Raw genomic sequence first — 14,714 nt, forward strand, 5'->3', positions numbered from 1 at the left:
TAAACTGAAGGAGTGGGAGGGAATAGTGGAAGGAAACTACAGATGCTCCTCCACTTCCAAAGGAATTATCCCAATAAACCCTTCATAAATTGAAAATACTGAAAGTTGAAAATGCCTTGAATATACCTAACCTACCAAACAATCACAGTTCAACCACACTGTAGAAAATCAGTTATGTACCCTGATCATGTGGCTCACTAGAAGCTATGATTTACTGGGTTTGATCTCCAGCACTGAAAAAAGAAAAAGAAAAAGAAATCTACATTTTGGCTTGTGTAGCTGGGTGATATAGTGGTGATATTGTGGTGATATAACTAAATAAGAGGCATATTTGTGAGGAAAAACTGAGTTGTTTTAAGCAGTTAAGTTTGAAGTATCTATTTGACATTCAAGTAGAAAAATCACAGGCAGACATACTTAGAAATATATATAGTATATATCTAAATCTACTGATCTGTATAAATCTATACTTGTCTATTAATCCATTTATCTCTGGAGTTCCATAAAATGGTTACATGTTGAAAAAAAAAAAATCACAAGAGCCAGCTTCACATAGACAATATTTAAAGCTCTGAAGCATACATCCCTACCTTGTTTAACTGCTGAACTCCTAGTCATCCTTTAAAACCTAGCATAGACATCATTTTCCAAGAAGTCTTCCCGGAGTGGGAGGGAGGGAATAGTGGAAGGAAACTATAGATGCTAAATTAATCCCCTTTTGCTATTACTTGGGTACTTTACATGTGTTTATATTTTCCAATTTAAGACTGTATAGTAATAATTTGTCTACACATAATGACAAAACCCTCTTTCAATTCATACTGGTTTTATACTATAACTTACAATGTGCCTTACACACTAGGCTTTCCATAAATGTTAACTAAATAGAACTTATCAAATTCACAAAGTCAGAAGAAAAAGTTACAAGAACAATTAAAGACAAAATGTTGCTAGATGAAATTAAGGCTTCCAATATGAGGAAAACAATCAAATCTTTTTCCTCCCCTCCTCTACACTAATAAGTTTATAGAAGCAGAAAGGTGAAGTTTTTATATTCAGTCAGAAAAATTAAGAAATTATTTATTCTCTCAATGGCTAACATTATGATTATGCACCTATAAAATGATCTGCATAAAAAATGCTGATGTGTTTATCACCAAACAATGTGTCATTTATACCACAAAAGTTCTAGAAGGAGGCTAGGCAGGAGATAAGTACTTACCAGCAGACAATGCGCAAAGTCAGGACCTCCCACTAGGCCAGTAAAATTTCCCAGCTGCTCAGCAAGAGCTAACAGTACCTCATCTTCATCATAAATTGTATCTGGAAATGACAACAACCAGACACTCATCAATAAGAATAGAAGGATGGCCCCAAGCAGGACACACACAAAAACAGAAACGGAGTCAACATGTAGATAGTAAGATAGTCTAGTCAAAATCCTAACAGCATTTTCTTCATTCTTTATCAATAGTCTTCATGAATATGTTTTACAGAACTAAAAAATCTTACTCCCAGATCAATTACTTTCCCACTAGCTGAATGAGTAATGTTTGAATATACCTAGCTATTAACATTACAATATGTTTTATTTCTTTCGCACAGAAAGCACCATGATCAATTTTGTACTTAATGATATGCTGGGTAACAAACTCTAAAAAAAAAAAAAAGTTTTGAAAGTCACTGGAAAATAGAATGTCCATGCCTTTCTTTAAACAAAGACACATACATACCTGTAAGGAATGGCAGCAGTTCAGTTCGGGTCCTTTCTACTCCAAGTGCTAGAGCAATTGTTGATAATTTCTTAATACTGTTGAGACGGAGCTTTAAAAAAGAAAATGGAAATAAGAACAAACTAAGAAATGACTGCAATTCAGACCAAAAAACAAAAGGGGCAAACATCTGAGATGAGGGCACGCGGGTATAAAAAATAAAGATTTCCTAGGCAAAACACTGAAGAGCCCATAAGAGAAAGGACTGAATGAAAATACTCAAGAACTGAGATAATTTTAAAAAGAACAAACTCTGGCAGTAGTGAAGCACATGAAACGGTTGAATACACCTGCCTTTTCAAAGAAAAATTTCATCGCAGCTGATACACCGACTCATCTGGGTTAATCAGCCATCCCTACCTTCTTTCCACCCAACAAGCCCGGCCAGTTTCCAAGACCGAGGAAGGCATTACACTGAACTTCAACGGGCCCCTTTGGCATCCTGAGACCCGCAGGCCGCCCCAGTCGCTCGCGACGGCTCATCCACAAGACGCCGGCCCAGCGCTGGACGCGGCGTAGCACGGAAGGAGCACGGAGACGGGAAGCCGGTTGTCCTACGGTCGCCAGGCACTGATGGGCACCAAGCCAACGCCTCACAGACCCGGGGAAAGGGTACGGGAGAGGTCCCAAGGACGGTCGAGAGCGGCCATCATAGACCCCCGAGAGTCCTTCCTCGCCTCCCCCTCAAGTTTCTGCTCCGAGTTCAGTCTCTCAACCCGTGGGCCTCCACCATCGCGGCGCCAACCACACTCCCTGCTGGGCCCAACTCAACTCCCCGGCCTCAGCCCATTACCTGCACATCCTCATTGCGGAGCTCGTCGATTAAAACTGCGATCGGGTATAGCGAATCATCTCCATCTCCGCCCGCTGCCCCCAGGCCGGTCCCGGGCCCCGCTGCGCCCGCCATGTTCTTTCTTCTCCGGCTGGTCGCCGCCGCCCGCCCCGCGCCCAGGCCCCGCCCCGCGCCCAGGCCCCGCCCCGCGCCCAGGCCCCGCCCCGCGCCCAGGCCCCGCCCCGCGACCAGGCCCCGCCCCGCGACCAGGCCCCGCCCCGCGCCCAGGCCACGCCCCGCGCCCAGGCCACGCCCCGCGCCCAGGCCACGCCCCCGCCCCGCGCCTAGGAGGGCTGGGCCGAGACTGGTGCCTATCTTCCAAGCGGGTGGGAGAACTAAACTGGTTCGATGGAGTCTCTCTCCCGACCCACATTGCAGGAGGTGTAGGTCTGAACTCCTAAAAGGTGGGCTAAGAAAGCTAATGGAACCCTTGTGACCTTTACCCAGCCGAAAGAAACAGGGGCAGGGATTCATCCTGGCCGTTGTGGTCTGAAGCAACCTTACCTGAGTGATGCGTGTTGTGCCTGCTCAGGACTCAGGCAGCCAAAGAGGGTGCCCGAGGCCAGGAGGATAAAGGCTTTAGCGTCTCCTCTGGCTTAATCCTGGCGCCCAGCCATTGGGTCGCCAGCCCTAATTTTCCCCTCTTGGCCTCAAGCCTCCACAGAACCCCCTCCACCTCTTCCTTTGGCCTGGCTCCTGCTCTGAAAGACAAATAATGCGGGCGGTGAGAGAAAATGAACAGTGCTGTCCAAACTCCCCAGTCAATATTTTTTCCACGCAAGCTGTTGAAAACATGCTGCTCTCTTGTTTTTGTGTTTCTTTTCAGTTTGGTACTGGAATGGTGCCTTCTGTTGTATTTTCTTCCTCCCATTTTTTAGCTCTTTAGCATGCAAGAAGTACAACAATCAAGCAAAACTAGGACAAGCTTTAATCCTTCCAAATTGGGTGGGGTAGAATCTTTGCTTGTACAATAAGTCCTAAATTGGCCTCTCCAGACCTCCAAGAGTCCTCAAAGGCAGCAGTTGGAAGAGACAAGATCTGGGAGTTTTTTCTTACAAAGCTATGGAAAGTCTTCCCTTACCCTTTTAGGTCAGCACAAAATAACTAAAATGTCCTGTCTGTTTGTTTTGGAGTGGAATTTAAGCAACTTAGAATGATAAGCTCTGAAATGATTATACATGTAATAAAACTAAAATTGCTAATAAATAAATTTAGGAGAGTTTTTTAAAAGCATGAGCCTCTGGGAAGTCAACAAAAACCACATTCTTCTCTTCACTATGCTCCTCACATCTCCATGTGACAGAGCCTTTAGTAGTAGTCAAAGTTTGGGAATCAGAACAGTTTTTCTCAAATTAGTTCTGGGTAGATGTATTCTCTAGTGTTTTACTTTTAGTTTTTATAATTTTTTAGATTTACATAAGCATGTTCAGATTATTAGGATGACTGTAAGTCAGTATTGCGACATAAGTTCAGAACCTACATCTACTTGTGTATTTCAGTACTGTTTTGATTGTTCTGAGATAATGAGAAAAGAAGAGAGAGATTTAAAATTAAAAAGATGCTTTTAAGCACAAAATAAAAGCCACATGATGTCACAGGACTGTGTGGTCTCAATAGTTCCAAAAGAGGTGAGGAAATTAAGATATCATAGGTCATTTGGTGAACTCAAAATAAGCTGAACTTTAACAGGCAATATCATAGTCACAATATAAGAAATGCTTTTGTTTTAGCAAAAGACATCATTTTTCATGTTAATAACTTGAATATTATTAGTTTTTGTTTTTGTGGGGGTTTTGGTTTGTTTGGTTTTTTTTATATCAGGAATTGAACTCAGGAGCACTCAACCACTAAGCCACATCCCCAGCCCTATTTGTATTTTATTTAGAGACACGGTCTCACTGAGTTGCTTAGTGCCTCAAGTTTGCTGAGGCTGGCTTTAAACTTGTGATTTTCCTGCCTCAGCCTCCCTGCCACTGGTATTACATGCACCACCACACCATGCCAGTATTAGTTTTGTGATTGTATTTCATTTGTAAGTCTGTTTTGGTTTTGTAATTGTATGAGAATTACAAATAAAAAATAAAAGAACATTATATTCCTAGCTTTAAATTTAAGTTACATTAAAATTTAAGTTACATTATAGTCAGGATAATTTAAGTTGACTGAGAGTTTTCAGAATTTTTTTTCCTTTAAAAATGACCCATAGGGCTGGGGTTGTAGCTCAGCGATACAGTGCTGTCTAGCACATGCGAGGCCCTGGGTTTGAGCCTCAGCACCACATAAAAAATAAGTAAATAAAATAAAGGCATTGTGTCCAACTGTGCCTAAAATATATATATATATAAAATGACGCATATACTACTCAAATTTGAGAGACAGAGGGATAAGAGTTTTTACATTTAGTACTTTACCAGTTAGAAGATCAGAGAGAGTTCCTACTGTTATGGAAAGGATGAATCTGATCCTTTTTACTTTATGTAAGAAGTCTTCAGAAATGACAAAGGAAGCAAGCTCAGAGAGCAGATTAAGTCAGTTCCACATATATCATCGCTGATATTAGCTCAGCTTAGAAGCTAATAGGCTAACAAAAACTGACACACAGATGCTAAGCTATATTGTTTAAAATTCAGATATGATTTGCTTACCCAAGCCAATGAACTGGAGACCTAAAGAATAACTATGATTAAATATGAAATCACAAGCTGAGAAAATAGGCGCCAGAAAATTGTCTGGTTTTAGAGTCATCAATGCTGGACTTCAATTCCCACTGCTGTCTGACTCATGGTGACCTACCTCTCCCTATGCCTCAATTGTACCTTACGCCCCCTCACTCTCAATAAAATAGAGCTAACCACTTCTGGTTCCTGCTCTAGTTTCTGTGATGCTGTGAGAATAACTCAGGTAATAAACATGGAAATGCCAATAAATCCTTCAATAAAGAAAGTGATCAAACAGACTATGAAAGAAAGAAGCTATTTCAAAAACTGGGCCAAGACAGTGTTTGGTGGAGTGTGGTCTGCTTACCATCTAAATCACTTAAAATGTCTGTTAAAAATGTAGATTCCTGCTGGGAGTGGGGGCACATGCCTGTAATCCCAGCTGCTCAGGAGGCTGAGGCAGGAAGATCACTAGTTCAAAGCCAGCCTCAGCAATTTAGCAAGGCCCTGAGCAACTTAGTGAGACCCTGTCTCAAAACAAAACCAAAAACAGGGCTGGGGATGCCTCAGTGGTCGAGCACACCTGGGTTCAATCCCTGGTACCAAAAAAAAAAAAATGCAGATTCCTGGCCTCCTCTCTAGACCGACTGAATCAGAGTCCCTAAGAATGGAGCCAGATGTTTTACAGTGCTCCCTAGTAATTCTAACATGAATTGACATTTGAAAGACATCCATTTAAAAAGCTCACTTAGAAAAATAATTTCCATGTCAATGAACAAACATCTATTCAGGACTGAAAAGAATCTTTGGAGGTCACTTCTGCCCAGAATAAAAGCAAACAATAATTTTAGCTTCTCAATAAGCAGTTCTGTTTCTATTAGCTATGGATTCTACCAGATTAACAAGATGATCCATCTTGCTGGATTCCTGGAAGGTAGCCAAGCTCTACCAGTTCAGTACTGTGGCATTGAGCAATCTCCACATCTTCCTTTCCTCTCTACTGCTCCCTTTGGCCTCCTCTCTACTTTCCTCACTCACCACTAAAAACTAATGACCAGGGAGCACCGGAGGCATTGGCTGAGATTAGGTTGAGGATTTAAGGCAGCCCTCAGGAAACAATGACATTCTCGGCACAAAAGCATTGAGTTCTGACACCCATGTGCAGTTCATTCATCCAGGGTGAATCCAGGAAAGACAGGTTTGGACTTGCCCAGTTCCCATAAGATAAAACATCAATAATATGAGGAGGCACAGCAGGTGGAATTGACAGCCATCACCTCTTGGGTGTAAAACAGCTCTCAGTATGTCACAAGAGAAAAGGATCAATTCTGAGGAATCTGAATGACATCATTATCATCCTCTCTGGGCCCCTCGATGCATATTTAGTAAGCTTACTTCTTTCTTACAGTGATGGGGATTTACAAATAGGTGCTCATATAGTATTGCTGGATGTATATATGACTATATGACTATATGACCAATGTGATTCTGCAACTTGTACACTCAGAAAAATGAGAAATTATACCCCATTTGATTCAAATGTATGATATATCAAGATCATTGTACTGTCATGTGTAACTAATAATAAAAAAAAAATGCTGATCTGATCCAGAGTCAGCCAGTGGAGAGAAGATAAGCTGCAGGAGAATTGTGGGTGGTTCTCTCAGGGCAGACCAGACTATTGTCCTATTGAAAGGGCCATTAAGAGAGTGGCAGATGGCCTAGTTCATGTACAGAAAACTTAAGGCACATAGAGGTACTTTCCAACTACAGTCATTCCTAGGTATCTCAGTATCTGATGAGTTCTAGGACCCCCTCACCATGCCAAAAACCTTAGGATGCTGAAACCACTTCTACAAAACAGCATATAACTTACATATGTCTTCCCCATGTACTTTAAATCATCTCTAGGTTAATTATAATACCTAATATAATGTCAAAGCTATGTAAATAGTTGCTGTGGTATATTGTTTAAGGAATAAGGACAAGGAAAACAGTCTTTCCATGTTCAGCACAGATAATTTTTTGAAAAATACTTTTGTTTCATGGTAGATTGAATCCATGGGTGCAGAACCCTCAGATAAGGAGGTGACAACTGTATTCATTTAGCGAGATGACCCTGGTAAACTAATTCCCGGGTCTATACTTAAATCATTACAAAGTAGTAATTATCAATTAATGATATCTTAAGTTTATATTTATGCAAACAATGTCATCATTCTGTGGAACTCATTTCCCCTCAATATTTTTGCCTTTTTTCTCTTCTCTGTTTACTTTGGGGGCAAATTTCTCATCCTACTTTTTATAGACAGGAATTCTCTAACAAAGAAAAAAAGACTTTACCTGAAGTCACACAATTTAATCAGATGAAGCTGTGGAAATCATAATCAGGTCATATCACTACTCCCTGCCTTGACCCTACTATTCCACAGCTTATGACTTCGTTTAAATTTGGTTTTCCAGAGCAAAACTTTGCTTGAAGTTTTGGAACAAGCAAATTAAAGAAATGGAACTGTCAGTTCTAGTTCAGGACAGTACATACAGTCGTTAAGAGAAGATGCTCTGGAAGTCAGGGAAGATTGAGTGGCACACTCCTATAATTCCAGTGACTGGGGAGGTTGAGGCAAGAATATTGTAAATTCGAGACCAGCCAGGGAAATTTAGTAAGATTCTGTCTGGAGGCAGGTAGGGGAGAGGAAGGAAGGAATTCCAGCTGTGCCAATTATTAGCTGCGTAAAGTCGGGCAAGAAATGTATCCTCTCTGAATCTTGGGTTTTGCCTCTATAGAGTGGAATTGTCAAGCTTACCTTTATGTGGTTAATAAGAAGATTAAATTCATATAAAGTGCTTAATTAGTGCCTGGCAATAGGAAGCCTCAAATATTAGCCACCAATAGTAATTATCTACTGAGAAAGTAGAAGCAGGTAAGAAAACATTCTGGTCAATCAAGTTTCGCCAACAGGGAAGACTGTGTGAAAGAATGAAAAGGGTACATGACTCAGAAGACTTGATTCAAGGCCTTCTAGAAGACTTTCTATAAGACTTTTTTTTACATTGTAGAATAGGAATTTTACCTCTCAAGAGTTGTGAGGAATATGATCACAACATTAAGTGCTTTGTTAATAGAAAACACTACATAAATGTTAGAAGTTGTGTCACTTATTACCAAGGACTCACTGAATCTGGTGCCCATGCCAAACACAAAAAGAGAACATCTGGAGACCTATGCTTAAGGTGGGAATGCACCCCAACTCCCCAAGAACAGCAGCCAGAATTAGACTTCCTCTACCCACTGTGGTAGACTTAAGATGATCAAACAAGCACACGGACCTTTCTCAAAAGTCTTGGCCTCCAAGTCCTGCTATAGGCTCTAATGTTTTCCAGACAGGACCCCAGGTTTTCTTGCTGGATGTTATACATAGCTCAACAAAAATTTGTTATAGTATTAAGTGAAAAAGCAGGGTATATAGTTTTATTGAAGTTGCAGGTATAATTTGAGCTGCAAATGTTCAGAATAGATTCCTCCTAAGTGGATAATTTGATTTTAATAGATATCAGAAATTCTCTTAGGGACTGGGGGTATAGCTCAGTGGTAGAGCACTTGCCTAGCATTACAAGGCCCTGGGTGGTTCCATCCCCTGCACCATCGGGGGGGAAAAAAAATCTTAATTTTTTTTTAAGTGAGAACCAAGACAGTACATATAGTATCTTACCATTTGTTTAAAAAAGAATACACACATATGTTCTTGTATATGTATTTTTAAAAACTCTAGAAGGACATGTACTTGTAACACTGGTTGATATGGTAAAATAACTACGTACGTGGGAAACAGACAAAGGAGATTTTTCAATGCATAGATTTGTACCTTATTTTGTTCTACTTGCCAAATCTGGGACTTTACTCAAATTTCATCCATTTTCCCATTGTTGCCCCTTTTCTGTTGCAGGATTCAATTCTGTATACCCCATTGCATCTAGGCTTTTTAATTCTGAACCATGAAGATTATTACCTATTAAACAAACCTTTTGGTCTTGGTTACCATACTGCAGGCTCCTCTGCTTCCTCCTGGCTATTGTTGCCTATGACATCCACAGATGTATATGTAGTTAATAGATTTCTCCTGCCCAGCTATTCCTTGTTAGGGCCCTGCTATATCCAGAAGGTACAGGCCAGATTTGCTTCCTGTCTCTTACTTTTGCAAGCCTCTTATCACCATGTCTTGCACTAGACCCAGCCAACGTAAGCAGAGCTCTCAGCAGCTGGCACACTGCCTCAGGCTCCAGCTACACAGAAGTTTGATTTCACAAAGGCAGGACTTACTTAAAACATTCCTGTTCTCCAGAAAGCCTGTGGTTGGAGTCTCCCCTGAAGATGATATTCCTTCCTGCTTCCTTTTCTGATCTCCCCAAAGAACTGTTAGGAGAAAAGTCACAGGAGTGAGAAAGGCTCACTGCCAAGATCCCCTGGACATGCCTTTCATATCTCCGCAGAAATCCTGCTGGGTCTGTAATCAGAAACTGGAATTTCCACTAACTTCTAGGACTTCAGGAAATTAGCTCCCTCTTTGATCTAGCTATGTGATTAAAATTAGCTGGGCCCCACAGTGTTCTAGAAAAGCCCCTACAAAGATTGAATGTACTATCTACACACTGTGTCTTCAGAAGACAATCTTCAGGCTCTGGTTATGGAAAGTGGATTAAGAAGAGGATTTTTTAAAAAGAAAAAAACAAAAAAAAAAAAACCTTGACTAGATCCTGTTCTCTCTATCCATCTAATCCTTCCAGGTTGTCTATCATAACATCCAGAAAGGAAGTCAAAGATTGTGGACTTCAAAGAGGTCAAAATGAGCCGGGGATATTGCTCAATGGTGAAGCTTAGGATGGGCAAGGACCTGGTTCCATTCCCAGCACCACAAAACAGCAACAATCAGGACAAGGATGATGACAAAGAGTTCATAATTCAGGAAGTATAGATCATGGTTAAAAAGAGATGTTCTGGAACCAGACTGCTTGGGTTTGAATCCCAGTCTGCAATTTTCTACCTAGATGATCTTGGGCAAAACACATATCTCTGAGCATTAGTTTCCCCATCTAATGTGAAGAGGTTAATAGTTATTACCTCATAAAATTGTTGTAAGGATTATGAGAGAAGAAGCAAATTAAATCATTCCTGACATAAAGCAAACATTTTCTTTCTTTTTCTTTGCAGTGCTGAGCATCAAACTCAGGGTCTTGCACATGGTGTTATGCAGAAGCAATTGCTCTAACACTCAGCCCAAATGCTTCTTAAGTATTAATTGTTATTTGCATTATTTCTCCACAGAGCAAATCTGACAATCTAGAGGAGATATATATATAGCATGGTGCTGCACGCCTATAATACCAGTGACTTCAGAGCTGAGGCAGGAAGATCACAATTTCAAGGACAAACTCGGCAATCTAGTGAGATCTTGTCTCAAAATAATAAAAAAATAAAAAGGTCTGGGGGTGTAGTTCAGTAGTAGAGTGCTCCTGGATTAAATCTCCAATAGTACATACACACAAAAAAGTACAAACAAACAAAATACCAGCCTAAAACCCACATAGTCCCCATGTTTCCAATGTTACGCTCAAAGGAGGGTGTCATGTGTCACACACATGAAGAAGGGGATCCCCATTCTATATCTGGCAGAGCTGACCTTATTCCTCAAGGACCAAATCTGTCTAGGTGGGTTATCTGACACTTTTGTAATACAAAGTTTAACCGGGTGTAGTGGCATACTCCTGTAATCTAGAGACTCAGAAGGCTGAGGCAGGAGAATGGCAAGTCCAAAGACAGCTTCAGCATTTTAGCAAGGCCTTAAGCAACTCAAGGGGACCCTGTCTCAAAATAAAAAATAAAAAGGGTTAAGTTTTCCTGAGTTCAATCCCTGATACCCACCCCCCGGGAAAAAAAAGCAAATTCTACTTCCTTCTGCAAATGTTCACTCTTCACAACATGGTGTAGGCATGGGGAACATGAAGATATCCTAAGGTCTTTCTTTCACAGGTCTCAGAACCTGCTAAATGTTATTGCCCTCCATTAAACTACTGAGCTATAGATGATGTTTAGGCATTTGAAGGAGAAAAACTTAGACATTTATATATCCTTTGTCTTTGACAATGCCAGTAAATTAGCAGTGGTAAAGGTAGCAATGTGTATGTGATATGGTTTGCTCTCATATGAAAATTTGAAAATGGGCAGGTGGCTGATATATTTCCCCCTTCAACTAAATACATATCTTTTATTATGTACATATATAATCAAGTGTCCGCTTATAGATCATCTACCAACCAAGGAATCACTGTTAGGATGGACAATTCATCCCCTGCTAAGTTGTGGATATGGTTTTCTTCAAGAAAGTTTTGCAACTGTTAAAAGGTTATAAGAAAGCAGTGTAGAGTGCATGATTCTTAAAAAAAAAATACAATTTACATATTGAAATTACACCATGAATACAAAATACTGAAACAAACTACATTGCAGGAGGGAAAGACGCTTTGAAGTTTTTAGTGAGAGTAGGATGCCCTCTGCTGGACAGTAGAGGATCCTCTACAATGGCATTGCAGACAAGGTGGCCTAAAGTTGTGAGACAGCAAAATAAACAACAAAAAAATCTTATGGCAAATTTAAACTTTGGTACTGCTTTTTTTTTTTTTTTTTTTAGAATATCTCTAGTAATCACAGGCTATAAGAACACAAATATAGAAAAAGACAAGGAATGGGAGTAGGACAGTCAGAAAAATTCTTAAGATTCTTTTATAAATGTAGCACTAAAAAAATCAGCCTCCTTTCCTACATCTCCACAAAGTTCACTGGCAAGAAAAGAATTGGAATGAGGTATAGGAAATACCAGGGAGGGTTAGAGACACAGTTTAATAGGGACACAATAAAAAAGTGAGACCAACTTATAAGTGGAACATGGTGTCTTCTTGTTGGGTGACTGAACACATTTTAGGTCATTTCTCTCAAAATGAGATTAACCTTTGCTCTCATGTGTGAGGGGGTAGTAGCAGCCCCAGGGAAGCTCTTTCAACAGAGCAGTGGCAAAAGAACAAAGGAAGGTCTTTACTGTACTCATCTCAAATAAACAGAACTAATGTTTTTTAAAACTATAAAAGCTGACTTCCCCAGTGTGTCCTGAGCTATATGAAGAGCTTAATATCCACATTTTATTTCCCACTATCCTACTCAATACAGCCACAGGTCCTACCTGAGTAGGCTAAGTAGTACCAAGTGTTAGGGTTGAAGGCAGGAAGTCTTTCCTAATAAATCAATCAATAAACGGCACTGAATAGGTCTGAAATTGCCAAAACTGTAGTTATCTTTTTTTTTTCCAGATGTATTATCATTCAATGTACTCAGATGAGAATCAATGGGAGGAGAACTGCAGTGAATTATTAACATCCATTAGTGTACTTCAGTACCATATTAGTTAATTGTTTCCCGGCAAGTTGGGCCCAAAGGGCATGGGAGATAGGGCAAGTAAGGTTTGACAGGTCAGAGTAGGTAAAGAAAAGGGGCTGTGAGGGGAAAGAGGCCTACATGAAGGCCTAAGTAACCAGAATTAGATTAGAATTAGAAAAAGCCATGAAGTATTCTTCCTGTTTAATTATCTTTGATCTTTGTTGTGAGGTTTGCCTGTAGTCTTTGTCAATAGCAGTGGTATTCAACTCTAGCTACAATCAGAAAAATCATCTAGAGAGATTTTGTTTTGTTTTTGTTTTTGCAGTTCTGGGGATTGAACTCAGAAGTGCTTCACCACTGAGCTACACTCCCAAACAGTTTTATTATTTTTTATTTTATTTTTATTTTGCCCAGACTGGCCTCAAACTGGGATTATAGGTGTGTACCAATATGCTCAATCACCTTGGCATTTTTTAAAAGTAATGGTGCCTGGACTCATACCTAGATAATAACTCAGAATTCCTTGGGGTCAACCAGAGTGTCAATGTTAAAAGGTACCCAGGTAAAAAAATAAAATAATTTAAAAAAGGTCCCCAGGTAACTCTCTTATGCAACTCTGGCTGAGAATAGCTGCCTCATAGAGTACAACTTTCCAGCACTGACTACAACCCTGCTGAAGTAGCAAGCAATCAAATTGAAAAGCAGCCCATTCTCATTTGGCAACTTGGAACTCTGAGCTAAAATGACAAATCAAAGGTCAAGGGCACCAGTTGCCAAACACTATTTCTGCAAGCAAAAGACCAAACAGCCCTCCTGAGGTAGGTAATTCTGGAATCCATGGTTGTAGGTCTTAGGAAAACCTTCATCAGAAGCTTATCTTAGGGCTGGGGTTGTGGCCCAGGGCCCTAGGTTCAATCCTAAGCACCACATAAAAAATAAATAAAATAAAAATAAATAAATAAATAAATAAAATAAAGGTACTAAAAAATAAATAAAGGTATTGTGTCCAACTACAACTAAAACAAAACAAAAAAAGAAGTTTGTCTTAAATCACGCACTTTTGGCTATTAGCACCATTGGGAAGTCACCTGATTTATGCTTTTATGTCTAAGCACGGAATGACAGAATAAACCCAGAAATTAGAAGCAAAACCAAAAATCTCTACTTCTCTTGAAGTATTTCACAAAGGTATTCGAAGATTCACTTACATTTTAAGAAGATAAATAAAGGCTGATATTCTGGTAAAATGCTACTTGAACCCAATTGTTATTTTTTCCCAATTATTAATTTAAACATGAGCTGTTTATTTTGCAAAACTACAATAGGAAATTTTTAGTCTGTCCTTATCACTACAGTTCCATAATCTCATATCCCTAATTTGATTTTTGATAAATGATTTCCCTCATTTATCAAATTTGTCAGTTATAATTTGTTTAAATGTCAGGTCTATGTGAATTCCACAGCTGAAGACAGGCAAAACAGATTTTTAAAATATCACTTACTACTTAATATTATTTGATCTGAATATGTGACTACAAAGTCATCTTGTGTCAGACACCCTTTCCCTAGTGAGGCATGTTGTGAGTAGGACTCTCACCTGCAGGCCAGGCTTGCTCACACGCACACATTCAGAAAGTCTCCTGCAATAGGTATGATGCTTCAAAATCAAGTGATAATAAAAATATTCAAGGGAAAAAAATTCTCTACTTACAAGTTACCCTGAGGAATTTGTACAGAAGACTGTGTACTTCAGGAGAATTACTGAACTATACACACTCGAAGCCTCATTCATAAATTGCCCTTTCAGAGGTAGCAGAATACAAGTTACTAGTATGGCATTATGTAAAAATGTGGATGTGTAACCGATGTGATTCTGCAATCTGTATTTGGGGTAAAAATGGGAGTTCATAACTCACTTGAAGCTAATGCATGAAATATGATATGTCTAGAGCTTTGTAAGGTTTTGAACAACCAATAAAAATAAATAAATAAATAAATAAATAAATAAATAAACAAACAAACAAACA

General features: G+C 39.6%; 2 protein-coding genes across 15 annotated transcripts in view; both read right to left on the bottom strand.

Moving 5' to 3' along the window:
- The window catches only part of Ppp2r1b (protein phosphatase 2 scaffold subunit Abeta), a 32,907-nt gene extending 30,180 nt beyond the window's left edge, over positions 1-2,727 (bottom strand). For all 8 annotated transcript variants that reach the window (XR_013437882.1, XM_078046975.1, XM_078046974.1 and 5 more), the window contains exons 1-3: positions 2,566-2,727; positions 1,734-1,824; positions 1,223-1,323 (exon numbers count right to left, since the gene is read on the bottom strand). Coding sequence is in view for 7 of the 8 variants with exons in the window: in XM_078046975.1 (XP_077903101.1) it covers positions 1,223-1,323; positions 1,734-1,824; positions 2,566-2,679 (306 nt within the window). In the remaining variant the exon portion in view is untranslated. The remainder of the gene's footprint in view (positions 1-1,222; positions 1,324-1,733; positions 1,825-2,565) is intronic.
- A 137-nt stretch (positions 2,728-2,864) lies between these two features.
- The window catches only part of Alg9 (ALG9 alpha-1,2-mannosyltransferase), a 101,326-nt gene continuing 89,476 nt past the window's right edge, over positions 2,865-14,714 (bottom strand). For 5 of the 7 annotated variants that reach the window (XM_040285195.2, XM_078046983.1, XM_021732405.3 and 2 more), the window contains 2 exons: positions 9,583-9,675; positions 2,865-3,305 (listed from right to left, as the gene is read on the bottom strand). In XM_040285195.2, coding sequence (XP_040141129.2) covers positions 3,140-3,305; positions 9,583-9,675 — 259 coding nt within the window. In that variant the 3' untranslated portion in view covers positions 2,865-3,139. The remainder of the gene's footprint in view (positions 3,306-9,582; positions 9,676-14,714) is intronic. The other 2 variants (XM_078046982.1, XM_040285193.2) reach the window with 2 other exon arrangements.

This window comes from Ictidomys tridecemlineatus, chromosome 4, assembly GCF_052094955.1.
Source record: "Ictidomys tridecemlineatus isolate mIctTri1 chromosome 4, mIctTri1.hap1, whole genome shotgun sequence".
Lineage (NCBI taxonomy): Eukaryota > Metazoa > Chordata > Mammalia > Rodentia > Sciuridae > Ictidomys > Ictidomys tridecemlineatus.